This window comes from Mycteria americana, chromosome 6 (assembly GCF_035582795.1).
Source record: "Mycteria americana isolate JAX WOST 10 ecotype Jacksonville Zoo and Gardens chromosome 6, USCA_MyAme_1.0, whole genome shotgun sequence".
NCBI classification, from domain to species: Eukaryota; Metazoa; Chordata; class Aves; order Ciconiiformes; family Ciconiidae; genus Mycteria; species Mycteria americana.
In genome coordinates, this window is record NC_134370.1 from 39,224,127 (window position 1) to 39,239,196 (window position 15,070).

General features: G+C 41.6%; 1 protein-coding gene across 3 annotated transcripts in view; it reads left to right on the forward strand.

Annotated features, from left to right (window-relative positions):
• Window positions 1-15,070, forward strand: part of MCU (mitochondrial calcium uniporter) — a 96,099-nt gene that overhangs the window by 72,560 nt on the left and 8,469 nt on the right. For all 3 annotated transcript variants that reach the window (XM_075505412.1, XM_075505414.1, XM_075505413.1), the window contains 2 exons: window positions 9,957-10,026; window positions 14,172-14,342. In XM_075505412.1, coding sequence (XP_075361527.1) covers window positions 9,957-10,026; window positions 14,172-14,342 — 241 coding nt within the window. The remainder of the gene's footprint in view (window positions 1-9,956; window positions 10,027-14,171; window positions 14,343-15,070) is intronic.

Genomic DNA, 15,070 nt, shown 5'->3' on the forward strand with positions numbered 1-15,070 from the left:
CCATAAACCCAGTTTCAACTAGTTTCTGTAAGATAGACGAGGGAGGTGCAGGAAGTGACAGAATTAATTGGCGCTGACGAGGGCCTGGCCGCAGGCTCTGTGGTGGCACGTAATGGGGAGAAGCAGCCCTTGATTAGGGTGTTCAGCCACTAGTCCCACCATGCTCAGTTTGATGGACATGACTGAGCTCGCTCTGAGGACAGCACTGGCTGTCAGATGAAATGATTTACTTCAGTTATTAGCTTTCCTGAAACTTTGTTTAGCTGTTAGTGCCTCTGTCCTGCTTTCATGCATTGAAGTGTAATTACATTGTTCAGTTTTGTAGCACAGTAATTCTGTGCAGGAGATGCTGAAATTAATAGCTTTGAGCTATTGAGTGCTACTGGGAGATGCCAGTACAGTCATTTCCTTTATCAATGGTCAATTAAATGAAAACCTTTTGATCTCTGGGTCTCCTCCTTATCTTCCCAGAGATTATTGATGATGGTCAGTGCAATGGTCAGTGCAGGCACTGGAGTTCCAGTCAGACCCATTTGCTGCTGAGGTTGGGAATAGGTGGGTTTGGGGAGCAGTCCCATAGATGATAAATGCTTGCCTCCTCCAGAGGAGCAGGACCAAAGTGGCTCTTCTGTGTGCTCCCTAGCCAGCCTGGAACTGTAACACAGCAGTTTTGAGGAGCTTGGGAAATACCTCTAAGTTGGCATTTCCAAAACTACACAAAATGCTATCAGGTACAATATGGCTGTTCCTTATGCTGTACAGAAGGGGTCAACCCGAGTTTCCCATCTCCTCGTGGAGAGTGCAGGTGAGATGAGCTGAGGGAAGTCTAACTGGGAAACCTTCGAAATTGAATTTAACACGTTATTTAGACATCAGGTTCAAAATAAGTGTGTTTGTGTTCTTACTGCACTTCATTAGTGTATCCAGAAAGATCTGCCTCTGCAGAGCACTGCCTGTCACTTGCGTTTAACTTCTGCTGCGTTGCCTTCTCTAGGCACATACCTATGGCACACAGTAGGTGAGCCTTGCTCCATTTCCTCTCTCAGGGTGGAGGTGGGAGGCCATCCTCTGAGATAGTCAGGTACAAGGTACATAGTTAACTAAAGGATATTAAACATTAACATACAGGGATATTAAGTTTGCATAGAAGTTTCCTTGATTTGTGGTCTGGTAGCAAAACGTAACAGTGGTCCTTAATGGCTTTAAGATATTCATATTTTTTTGTTGGAATTTTTTTCGTTTTCTTCTGTTGCTCTCATATGACGATAACTTGCCAGGGAACATAAGTGATTTAGAAGTCAGAGTTGCACAGTAACAAATTTTATGGCAGATACCATATCTAGGGGAAAAATGTCAGGTATTGGCTCTTAATCAAATGGAAGATTTTTTCTAGGGCTTCATGATAAGATCTGTGTCAGGCTAGTAAAAGGATTGATTTTTACTGTACTAATCACACCCAGTAGTGAACTGATGCAAACTGAACCTAGACAGAGAAGCAGCATGCCAAGCTGAATGTCCTAAGCTTTGGTATTTCTTACAGAAGAAACCTGGCCAATGTTAATTGGCCACAGGTATTTGTAGCTGTTTATCAAATCTATGTTGTTTGTCTTAGGACCTGAACTGAATGTAAGAGTATCTGTAAACTTTATCTGGCACTTCTGGGTGTTAAAATACTTTTAAAGTCCCCAACTAAGTGCCTTGTAAAGGATTCAATCCTAAAGCTAATTTGGTCTCCATGCTTACCCTGTAAGACTCATCATCTGGGAGAAGGAACTACTTTGTGTCTTTAATGCTTGAACTGAATTGATGTGACTTCGGGTACAAAGGAACTGCCTCTTACTGTCTGAGGCATTCCTCCACAAAGACTACTTACGTTTCTGCTCCACCAGTTCCCTTTTTGGACCAGACCCAGGTAAGGTTAGATAGAGAGGTGAGATTTTTTTTTTTTTTTTATTTTGTGGTGTTCTTTCCTGCAGGAAAATGAGCAGGGAATTCATGATGTAGGACTCCCCCAGTACTGGGATGTACTGGGCTGCTGTGGCTTGCAGAGTGTTGTACCCTTCTATATTTCAGAGTGTACACCTTCAGAGAAGCTGCACATATGCTGGCACTGACTCTAAAGTCTGCAAGAGCCTGCTGTTTCTTTTCAAGAGCTGAAAGCAAGGTTCCCTCGTTTCTGAGTTTATTTCCCTGGAAAACCAGTGTGAGTTGGCTGCTCCCCAGCATGCACCAAGGCAGAAGGAATTTCCTTGCACTTGCGGAAATCTCACTTAATAATTCTGCTTATTGTTTCGTTCTTGGTGTTTTAAGTGCCAAGGATGTGTCAGTTAGCTGCTCTTTCCTCGCAGGGAAGTTCTTTATGCAGTATGGCAGCAAGGTGGGAGAAGAGGGGTAAGAGCTCTGTCTTTGTTATAGCCGGTTTAAAAGAAAAAGGAATTGCCTAATGGGGTTGATAAGTGCTAGAGGCAGAAAAAAACAAACAAAAAAACCCCCGAACAAAACAACAGTAAACTGCCCTGGGGGAATCGCTGAGGGGAATCCATCTGATTCCTTCTCTCTGGTTATACAGTATTCAGCTGTGAGTGGCTGAGGGAGACCGAGTCATGAACCTGAAATCAGTGGGATCAAAACTCACTAAATTATTTAAACTCTTTTTAAACCAGTGTTAGAAGGTCCTTTAGTTTGAGAAGAGAGGTACCATCCTTTTCAGTACAGAAAGATTCAATTAATGAATCTGGAAATTAGGGAAAGGAATTCAGCTCTACCTTGTCTTTGTGCTCAGGTTTAAAGCTGACACAGGCTTAAATGTATCATGGTATTTTGTTTGGTTTCTGTTTTTCAAGCCTTCAGAATGCAAGGGAATTAAAATTCTTAGCTCTTTTCCAGAAACTATGAGGGCTGTATTAAAGAAATGGAATTCTAAACAATCCTACTCCAGGAAAGCAAAAATATTTTCATAGTGAAACCGTGATCTGGCATCACAAACTGCAAGGGAGATGTTCCAGCCCTGCTTTGGGTTGCCTGCTAGAGGTAGGAAGGACTGTGCGAAGTTTGGATGAAAGAGGGAGTATGGTGGTCTGGTGTACCGTGGCTATCATCTGTTTCAAGTAAAGTAGGAATAGTGTAATTCTCTTTAAGTTGTTGACATTTGCAATAAAATTAAGACTATAGACTGAAAAAAGGTTTTGTTTTGGGTTTTTGTTTTGAGAAAACTTGTGTGGATGGTGGCAAGGGAAGCACCTGTTAAAAGCCGTAGAGACTGCTTGACCTATGTGCTTAACATGTCTGTTAAACTTTTTCCCTTTCATTACCTCCTCTTCCCTCTCTTGCCCCCAAAAGGCTCTATCAAAGCCATCAAAAACAGTGATGTTCCTGTTATAAGACTTATCATTGCAGCATCTCCACAGCAGCAGTAATGCCTGGGAGAAAGGCGCAATGAAGAACACAGAGCAGTTGCTTCATTCCTTTTTTTTTTTTTTTTTTCCCTTTTTTGCAAAGAATGAATCTCCTTCCTCCTACCCCCACCTCTTCCTGGTCACTGTGGATTACCTGTTTCTTTTTAGGCAGATGGGCAAAGGAAGCAGGATGAGAAGGGAATATTTATAGCTCACCTCCTGTTTATGTTCCTTTGCTAGCAGATGTGATGAAGCTCTGTACTAATGCTGGAAGAAGAGAAAATACAGGCAGGAATGAGAAGTGTGGCAAATGAAGACCACTTGCTACTGTGTAGGTTGTACGAAGCGCTTCCAAATGCAAAGATGAACACTTCCCACATCTTACTGGCATTGCCTTTTTTGTGTCCGTCTCCTCAGCCCAATTTTAAAACAAAAAAACAAAACCAAAGAGGAACAGCATTGCAGTACAGACAGGTTCTCATTTGCTTGACCTTCATCCGCAGAAACATTGCCCTATGGAGGCAGTGGGTGTGAAATGTTCTTTTCGGGGCAAAATCTGACCTCTCGAGTGGGATATCAGCAAGGGTGTACTGGCAAAGAGAACAAGAAATGAGTTCAAGCTAGTGGGAGTTAATCAGGCAAGTGCTCGGGTCCTGGGAGACAAGCTGTATGGTGTAAAAAGGCAGCAGTTTGGAGTTGTTGGAAACCAGGGAGAAAGTTGTCCTTGGGGTGTGGGACACCTTCACTGCAGCTGTGCTGCAGGAGTGTGGCTCCCAGGTACAAGGGCTTTCCCCACCACGCTCCCCTCTCTGGCCAAATGTTTGGGGGGTTTGTATGCCAGCTTGCTGCAGGGCAGCAACGCGGTGTGGTTTGAGCGTTACCCTTGCAAGAGCAAGCACTGTTTTATTGTGTACCAGGCTCTCAAGCAGAAGCATGGTGTGTGCCTTGAAGGAAGTACTTCACTATGCAAACATATCCAGAGACCGTAGCAAAAAGTTGGAGGGGATCTTCCATACAAGGTTACTGATTTGTTGAACAATTCCCTGGTAAAGTTGGGCTCAATTTCAGAGGAAGATAGAGATTTTTCAAAGCGAAATCATGGAAGCGGCCCAAGGTGTCCAGATGTCTCAAAAGAACGGAGGTGACAAAGAAGGGGGTGAGACATGCAGGCAGATACCTCCGATGCCAGACTGGCCCATTTTTATCTCTTTGGAGGTTTCTGAGGAAGCCAGGGAAGATTCTGAAGGCATTTGAAATTAGCAGGGCTGTGCCTGGGCGCTGGCAGCAGCAGCAGCATCCCTCTTCACTGGTGTCATGGGTATAAGGGCCACTGTCAAGTCTTCTCCTTGTTGCCTTGCTGTCCTCAGGCCTGTGTGAGGGACTACTGTAGGAGTCTTCCTTGTCTGGGGACTGAAAAGGTCTTGTCTGTGCTCAGAGCCCTGCATTGGTTCATACGTGAAGGACTTTATTTGCAACCTTTGCTTTAATAGTTGCTGTATTGGGTGTCCAGGGAGCTGGCAGTGGGGCTGAGGTGTCTCTGTGAGGAGAGGCTGGGGCTGCCTCAGGCTTTTTCCAGTGGTCTCTGGCAAGGCACAGCCCAGCCCCTCTGCCCTTGGCAATGGGAAAACTGAGGTAAGAAAGGGGGAAAATGCTGGAAAAAGGAGAGGAATGAGGGGAAAAAACTGAGGAACAGCCCTGTAATCACCAAGGAGGAGGAGGTGCTCCAGGCACGGGGGCAGAGACTCCCCTTCCACCTGTGGGGAGGCCATGGTTGGGCAAGTATCCATGCTGCTCTGGCATGGGGCTCTCCACAGGCTGCAGTGCGGATGTTTCCAGAATGAACCCACATTCCCCCATGCCTCTCAAGGGGATGAAGAAGTTGGAATGAAGGGGTAAGGTGGATTGTGGAAAAAGGTGTGAGGTGGTGAGAAGGTGTGTTCATTTCTGTTTGTTTCTTGCTGTTATCTACTTTAACTGGCAACAAATCAACTTCCCCAAGTCTAGTCTGTTATGCCTGCGACAGTGATCGGTGAGTGATCTCCCTGCCTTTACCCTGACCCATGAGCTTTTTCATCTTGTTGTTCCCCCCCCACCCCCCTCCTGTTGAGGAGGGGGATGAGAGAGCGGCTGGGTGGGCAGCTGGTCATGGTCAAACCGCCACAGTTGTATGTATTTAAATCCAGTAGGAACTTATGTATTGGCATAAAAATATTAGTGGTTTTGGTAAGTTACTCATCATGGAGCTTGGACAGCAGATTTCTGGTCAGAAATGCTCTGTGTCCCCTCTGGTTTGCAAACACAGCTGGTGTGAGGGGGAAGCAAAATGGCAGGACAAAAAGGGACCCAGTGACTTACAATGAAAGTACTGTTTCAGAGAGATCAAAATGTAACAGACTGAGTGCAGGAGTAGAAGTAGCTGGAGCCCTAAAATGAGGCAAAGATCAATAAATGGAGCTCTTCAGCACTTTTGAGGTGGGTGGCTTGGGTTACTGTGATTGTTTGGGGAAGCTCGCAGCACTTTTTGTCACTGAGATGCTAGCCAGGAGGCTTTAGGATAACTGCTATTACAGCCAGGAAAGATGTTCAGTTTTTCATCCTGTGAAAGTCAGGATAGAGAGGAAAATAGCTGTTGCTTGCTGGAAAAGGTGAGCTGCTTCATGTCTGACTTAAGGCAGCCTTGTTTAAAGGAGGCCCTTCATAAATTGTAAAATAGATGTTGCAGCTGGCACTTGCAAATGTATCTCTTAAAGATTTCAATCATAGTAAGAAATTTTTACATGGAGAATACTCTGTCTTTCACAAAAGCTCTGCAGCTTTTGCTGCACTGGTACTCCAGGTAATGAGTTAGCAGCATTTTTTACTTGTGTTCTAGATTAAGATATTAACCTTTTCCATGCTTGGGGTGTGTTTGTTTTTTTGGCTTTGGTTTTGTGGGTTGTTTGTCTGTTTGTTTTTCTTGACGACAACTTTTCTGATTTTAATTAGGGTTTGGAGACTTGGTACCCCCAAGTTGTTACCATTCTATCATTGGTAATTACATAAAATGCAGAATATGAGTTTTTCCAGATTGCTCCCTCTTTTCCCATCAGAGAGCATTCATTGGTAGATAAAAGGCTGTTTTTTTCCATTAGGGCTTTGATTAACTTTGTCACCCATGTAGAATTGAGATGGCTATATTAGGACCTATAGAGATACTGTTATTTTTACCTTTGGATTATCCAATATAGACTTTGATAAGGCTGGAGGAAGTGTTAGTTTTAGACAAAGGACTGGGATTTTTTTTTTCTCTTGCTCCCTTAATCATTCTGGGAGTGAAGCTGCTGCGTAACCCCGAGCCTCTTAACATGCATCTTACTGCAGATAAGACAGGAAATGAAGGATCGAATGGATGTGAAAAGTGAATTCCTGCATCTGTTCTCTTGAGATCCAAAAAGTTATTCTGGCACTTAAAGCTTCTGATTTCAGTTGTCTGGCTTTAGTGCTTTTCACACTCCAAATATCGCTTATTTTGGAAGTGGTGGACAAGTCTGTCTCAACTGAAACCTGGATGTAGTTATTCCGTACTTCATTGCTGAAGTGGTGAGCTGTCGACTGCTTATCTGCAGGCAAATGATCATGAGATCTGGTCAGCAAAGCTTGAAACAAGTTCCTCTCCTCCACTCTGCAACTGCTTCAGTCCCGAGCCTCAGCCTTCTGGCACATTTCTGCATAAAGCTGTTGAATTGCAGACGTTGGGTAAAGGGCTCATATGTTTCTCTCCATCTCAATTTTAAAACAGCCACCCTTCAAGAATAAAAATAATTGATTCCTTAAGCTCTCACTAACCTTGGGTAGCAGGAAATGGTGTTTAGGTCACTGCTGACTTTGAGTTCATTTGTTCCTTTTTTCTTTTCCTAACCAGTAGAGACTGTTTTCTTAGATAAGAAATTTCTAACAGCAGTGTGTATCACAAGGTGCAGTTCAGAACTGTAGGAGTGACAGATACGTATAGTTTAACCAGTGTCTTTTTCTGTAAAATGTAATGGCAGCATACTGCTGTGGGGTTAATGAAACGTAGAGTTGGTTCAGACCTGAACCAGGGTGAAAGAATTGTCCAAGACGTTCAATCTGGGGTCACCTCAGCTTTTTGATAAGTCACCTAACATGCCCTGTCTTTCAACCCATTTTGCCTTTTCCCCTGTTCTTGCCTGTGTTGTATGAGGGCAGGAGACTTCTGGAGCTAGCTTACACCTGTCAAATGCTAATGGCCTTAAGGTGGAGTCTTTGCAGCCTTAAGGTAGAGTCTTTGCAGATGCTAGCTGATAATATCTTTCAGTTATATAGCTCTCTTGCCATGGAATAACACTGGGTTTAGTGGGTTTTAGGATTTTCTGAAAACTGCTACTAAATTTTTGGGCTGCCGTGCAAATCTGGTAGAATGGCAGGCTCTTGATGTGCAGTATTTCAAAAACAGATGATTAATGCCATGTAAAAGGGAGGAGTAAAGCAGTGAAAAGCACATATCTCAAAATGCCAGCTCTGCCATGGGATCAGGTAAAATAAGTGTATAAACAGTACTTTGTGGTAGTGTTCTCTGACAGGAGGTTTTGTGTCTCGCTGTATAAATTCTGCCCACTTACTATTGGATCTGGTCTGATACTATTTTTAGAAGGATTAAAATTGAAGTTGCTGGTTTCAAATAGGAAAAGGTATTCTTTTAAACTTTCTATAGAGGCTTCCCCTCCCTAGGTAAAATTTGGTTCTGAGAACTGGCTTACATATGGTGTGGCTTCTGATCATTGAAGCTTCTGACTTTTTTCATAATATAATAGTGATGCCAAGACAGTGGAGCTTGATTTGTCCAGGATGCGAGGCTGTATCTGTGTCTTGCTTGGATGCTTTTTGAGTTTTAAACTTCTTTTTCTTTGGGGGGTGGGGGAGTGTCCTGGTTGCTCAGCAGTAGCACATGGGTGTTTGTCAGTCCAGAAGACTTGCTATTTTTCAAATGTAAAAAGGTAAATTTGCCCTTTGGTTCCCAACATGTAGGGTGTTGGTGTTTTGAGGGTTTTTTGGTTTTGTTTTTTAAAACATCACTTTTACCAAAACATGCAACTTCCCACTTAAGTTCAGTTACAGCTATTTAATGCCCAGTTCTCTCTTCCTGTTAGCTGCCTGTCTGACTCGACTGTGGGAAGCTGAAAATGTAATTGCAATGAGAAAAATTGAAAATGACTTGGCTGATTTTTTTCATTGTCAAGATTGAGAAAAATTGAGTGTAAATACAGCACAAATGAGAGTGAATTTCCAGAGCTGTCAATGCACTGACTGCCTGGGCCATAGATTCTGCTTTCAAGACTAGTGTAGTTGAAACTATCCTCAATTTGCATACCAGGCTTCAGAAGAAAAGTGAAGTAGCAAATGAAGCTATTTCAAGTAGATTATTGAAAGCAACCTGGCAAAATATGGAGGTCTGGACAACCTGGCAGAGAAATAATCAACAGCCTGCGCTTTGTTTGCAAACTTTCATTAGAAATTTACTTTAAAAACAAGGCCTACCTGTGAGATACCTTTATAGAAATGCATGTTTGGCATCTGTATTTTAGAAATCAGCAAACAAAATAAGTCCCAGACCATAGTAATGCCCATATTGGACTGCAACTGTTGAAAAAATCTGAGTGCTAGTCAACTGAAACGTATACCAGTGTAGACAGATGAGAGCTGGTGTTGCATCTTATTCTTCTTTACAATTGGGCTCTTTTGTGCCAGAATTGTAATTTCAGCATTGGGGGAGGGTTAGTATGTAACTAGTGTAACTTATCCTGGAAGACAGACTTTAAATCAGTCTGATTCTAGATTTTGATGAACAAATTAGTGCCTTTCCAAGGCTGCAGAACATACGAACCATTCATGTGCTTTCTTCTCATTGGGCTCTTTTTTTTTTTTTTAATAGCTTGGTATCACAACTTTTGTTTTTTATCTTGAACAATTTGTTCTTTTATGAACAGGCATGTTTACTACTTGTACCGTAGAGTTTGGCTTCCCTCTGTAAGGACAAGAAAAAAAAATACATGTCAGCACAGAAAACAACCTAAGAGAATGAACCTCTTAATCCACAACTCCCTAACCTTCCCCTACTGTTATGCTAAAACTTCATTTTTTAACCTTTAAAGACTGCTGTGTGATTTCTACTTTCCATGTCTGCATAGTAATCTAAATTGATTTCTTAAAACTGATTAACTCAATGTGGCTTTAAAAATACACTTTACATTAAGGAAGAAAAAAAATCACAGCTGTTCTGTTATACATTCTCACTTCAAACTATGTGCGTTAGAGCGAGGTGTGTAGAGGTGAACTTGGCAGAGGGGGGAAACCTTGCTGGGTGACAGATGGTAAGAGAAGAGGCTGTTCTTGACAGGCGCTCCTGGTTTGTGGCTACCCCTGTGGCGGATGGGAGGAAATGCCTAGCACAGGCATTGGGGTAGGTGATGGCGGGAGCGGGGACAGGAGGTGGCACTGGGGTGTGATTCTGCCAGACGAGCGGCACTGAACGTTTGTCCTTTTTGCTGTGCTTGTATTTTCTAGGTGCATCAGAGACTTTCTCCTTGGCAGAGTGTGAGAGTGGTCTATTGCAGTACAGTAGTGCCCTCTGATGGTGAGTATTGACATGGAGAAACTCTTGGCTCACTTTTGACTTCACTAACTTAAATCACGTTCCCTGACCCCCTTTTCTGGTTGAGGCTTTTTTGGCTAGGAGGTAATCCAGTCTTGAACTAAGGAAGTGACAGAGGACAAAGTAAGTCAAGAAGAATTAAGGAAATGGTCAACTTTTCTACTAACTGTCCTTACAAAACCAGACAGGCTTTATAAACAAAGATGTAATTGTGTGGAACTGTCCAAATTTTTTTGCCAGGCTTTTTCCTGATGTGGCTGTGAGGTCTGTGTGATGCCTACCTTTCAGGGTACTGTGTGCCCTGTTAACTTTATTTATGTAAAGACAGTGCAGTTTGTACCAGCTACTTGCTCAAACGATTGAAAGCACGGTTTGCTGCAGTGAATAAGTTGTGAACCCCAGACAGTTTTCTTCCTTTATTTAAATTCTGGGACAGCTCAGACATTAAGCTTTTTTGATAAGGTTGTCATAACATAAAGCAAAAGAATGTACTGGTGGAACTTTAAAAATCTCAGTATGACAGAATGCAAAGAGGAAACAAGCAGCTTTGACATCACTGCCTGCTTAACACCTGTGTGCTGTGCGCAAAGACTAGAGCAGTTATGCTGACTGACACAAGTGGTTAGTGGATCCTCTCCCCATTAAGGCTTGTTAATAAAGCCTGAAAGCTAATAAAGTAAAAGGGTCCGGCACAATTGCTTCCCCTGCCAGGATAGTGAGTGCATGCAAACACAAAGAGAACATGACTGCTGTGGAGACCTCAAAATAAAAACCTGAAGGTGTAAATAGGTAGAAGCTTAGAGGACACGTGTAAGGTTGAGAGGATAATGTAAGTGTGTAGCTACTTGCCTGATTTGATTTTTACCTCTCCTCATATTGTGCTTGAATATTTCTCTTGTTATTTCTTCCAATAACTTCACCTCTACCCCACTAGTAAATGTTCAACACTGACTTTGGCCACACCCTTTTTTTTTTTTTCCTGTACCTTGTTTTGGCCTAATGTATTGCTTAAGTTGTTCTTATGCAAGAACACAAATCTTTAAAAAATACTAATGACCTGTTACTGGTGTACATATGGTTGAGTCAAAACTTTGTGATGCTTGGGTGGAATTAATACCTCAAAGCAACCTTGTGCTTAATATACCATGTAAAGCTTTTAAAATCCTCCATGATTGTATTTAGCAGCATCCCTGGCCAGGCTGTAGGTCTCTGTAAATGTAAGTGAAATACACTTGTATACTATTACTTTCTTTTACTTGTCCCATGTATTTAAATACTGGCTTAAAATTTAATTAGTGAAGATTGGCCAAAATGTTAGCTCTATAATTAGTGAAATGCCAAAATGCTTTGTCCACTTAGTAACTTGTAGTTGTCCTCATGCAGGCAATCCACAGGGCAGTCAGAGCAGAGGAGAGCAAGGCAGACTACTATATTGCAGTGTCTTGTTAATAACTTTTACTGGAGCTGCCTGTTGCTGTCTCTTAGGTTTGTGTTATTGACACATCCTTTGGATTTTTTTTTTTATTTGCCTCTGAGCTCTGCCCTCTCCAATGCACTAAAAAATCTGACCAGATGTTACTTGTGTGGGAGGTGATGTGAGGATCAAACTGGAATTATGGACTTTCCCCACCAGTGAATTAGGCTAGAAAGTTATTTTTACAAACTTTTTGTAAGGAAAACATAAACCAGCTCAAATTCCAGACTGACTGAGCCTGTCCTCCGAAAGACATAATTTGGTTTTTAACACTTCACCTAAGCTGGAAATACTGGATAAAGGTTTCGTGTGTGCTACCAATGCTGATGACTCTTGGTGCAGTCTGGCCTACTGTGTTTATCACTGTGGTCTCCGTCTGGTCTGTGGAGGGTTAAAATGCAGCCGGGCTGGTGCTGGTAGGCACTTCCTTCAAAGCTGGCAGTCATCCCTGTGGTTGTTGTGTTGTACCAACAGGGATACATGGAAAAGTGTTGGTGCAAATGTTGTTATCTGTTCTGCTCTACAGTAAATTGGCTCACTGCCTGTATAATCAAGGTAGCATTTTAAACAGAGTGTTTTTCATGTCTTGCAGTTATGTAAGCAGTACATAAGTTTGCTGTATACGCTGCTCACAGAACCAATGAATTTGCTACTTAAGTGGCTATCTTAAGCTTCTAAACATGTTGATCGTTCCTTCTGAGCCTGCTATCACAAGTGTAGCTAATGCTAATCTATGTCTTACCAGTCTCTTGCTCAAATACTTGAGTGAAAGAATGCAAAAATCTGATAGCTGGTGTCATAACAGCTGCTGGTAAGGAGCTTGAAATTCTAACTATCCAAATAAATTGGCACTTTGCTTTTTTTTTTCCCCCAGTAAATACCTGAATGTTGTCTCTGAGTTTTAATCTTTGAAACACTAAAGCTATTAAAATCTTGTCAGGTGTCTCTGAGTCTTGAGAATAGGTATTTATAGGCTTCCAATTACTGGGGCCTCTTGGGATGCTTTAGTCCTTTTAGATGTCCATACTTGGTTGCTTTCACCTAGTCTTTAAAGATGACAATGAAGACTTCTGTCAGCACTGGATAGCAATCCCCTAGAAGAGGGAACAAGCCTTTGTATGCTTGATTCAATTCATGGAGGCATGTGATGGTAAACTCAAAAGCCTGAGAGAACTCTTCTGGCTTTGTAAAAGTGTATTTGGTGGATCCTTTCTCAATATCCATGAACCTCCCTTTTTGGAAAGACATGTTGCCCCAAGAGTTGTCCTAATATGCAAACCATCTTGTGATAAATGAGTTCATCACCTGGCTGCAAATCACTGAAAGACGGGAGATATGAAGGCTGTTGGTGGCAAAACTTTCTGAACAGTGGCATGCTGAGAAATAGTTTCCTTCAGTAGTTAAAATTGCATTATTTGCTTCTATTTCTACTTGTGTTGACTTATTTGACCAACTAGTTTTGATGTTAGCTGCTTAAATTGACTTGGCATGTCAAAATGCAAGTTAGATGAGTTTAAGTAGATGGTGTGGTTCATGTAGTTGGCCAAAGCTACAACAGGTGGGGAATACTAAGCCAGATGCTGTGTGGGTGGGTGTGACTGCACAATCCTTGAGACATGGCAAATGCTCTGTGCAATAAAGAAGACCTTACACTTTTACATAAGGAAAATAAATAGGAATTATTTTTATTTTCCTTATATAAGGAAAATAAAGTGAATCATTTTTAGGTGTGCTGCTATATTTTAGCAACTACTGCACTGGGGGGAAATTTTGACTGTTTGTGACTCAGTAGAGGGCTTAGGGAATACAAACTCTTTAACTTTTTTCTATGTATGGATATCCTGAAGCACACAGAGTGGGCTGTCTTTCTGGCAGTAAAATAGTAACTAGCTTACAGTTCATACAGGTCACTACCATAAATCTTAGAAAGGTGCACTGAAATCCTTAAGAATGCTCTTGAAAAAGCTCCTGACAGCACTAAAGAAAAGGAAAATGTTTATCTACACCGAAGTAGTAATGTCTATCTTCTGAAGTACAAAGTGTATTGATCCCATGAATTTTAGATGAAATGACCTTGAAGCTTAAATTCAGAGTGCTGGTCCTACAACCTCATACTCCTGGCTGCTCTCTTAAATATTTGTTGCCTTAGGACAAAGAGGAGGAAACCAGAACTAAACAAGAATAAAAAGGTTTGAAGTAGGTCCTTCCTTGATGTTTCCTAATATACACAGTCTGCCTTTGTCTTTCCGGCTGTAAATCCTGATAAATTGCACAGTGTTTTGTCTTCCATAGTCCAAAATACTTTGGTTCTCAGAAACTAATCAAATACTATACTGCCATGTTGTGGCTTTTGCATATCATGTTGCCTTTAGTATAAATGTGACTGTGCTTAGAGGTAAGTATCTTCTAGTTTTCTACAAAGCACAGAAAGTTTAACACATACTGCCAAGTTAATGGGACTGAAAACCACTGACATACCTCAGTTTTTCTTTGATGGACACATCTCTTGATAAAAGATGAACCAAAAATTTAAAGTCTCTTTCATGTTCAGCTTATAACCATTTGCCTTTTTCTCCATGGGACAAATACAGAACTGTTATGAGAAGATCTGTTAATTTTTAATGATAAACTTGTATTTTTGTCTTCTTTGTAGAAGTGACGGTGGTTTACCAAAACGGGTTACCTGTGATTTCTGTGAATCTTCCATCCCGGCGTGAACGTTGCCAGTTCACGCTTAAACCTATCTCAGACTCTGTTGGTGTGTTCTTACAACAGCTGCAAGCAGAGGACCGAGGAATTGATCGGGTTGCAATCTACTCGGCAGGTACCGTTGTTTACAAACTAATTGATTTACTTGCTTGCCAGCTATTTTCATTCAGCCTTTTGCTTTTTTAAGTAAAAGCTTGTTTATGACGTGAGTTCTTGGATGTTCCTGAAAAATTAGAAGGTAGAAATGCCATTTCTAGAGTAGGAGTAGTTAGCTGTCCCTGTGTAGTCAGGTCTAGCCAAGGAAATCTGACTGTAGAGTGAAGGAGGAGGAAAACATTCCTTAGCTTACCTCCATTAGGACTAATGTCTATGTTTTTGCTGAGTTCCTTTATATGTAGTATGAAAGATGCAAGCTATGTAAAGGTTCTAATCTACTTGTAAGGAATTGGGTATAAAAGGTGGTACAAGGGAAATTGGTATCTTGCTTAGCGGCAAAAACTCAGTTGTATTTCACTTAATGTCGTATTTTACTATGTTTTGGTCAATTGCGAATTATCTGCTAGCCACTAAAGATCTGAAACATCGTGAGGATGTCTTATGAAAGTGCTATTGAAATAATTTCTAATGCTAGTGGGGGAAGGTGAAGGTCACTTAAGTGGATTGTATTGCAAAACATAGCAAAATAGTCAAAGTGTGTGGGATGAAGGGAACTGCTTTTTATAAGATGACCCCAAATATCACAAATCTAGAAAAGCAGCTGCATATGTAGCTCAGCTAGTATTTGCCATGTGAGGTCTCCCAGTATATATATCTGTCTGGACAAAGAGTATTGTCTGTGGGAAA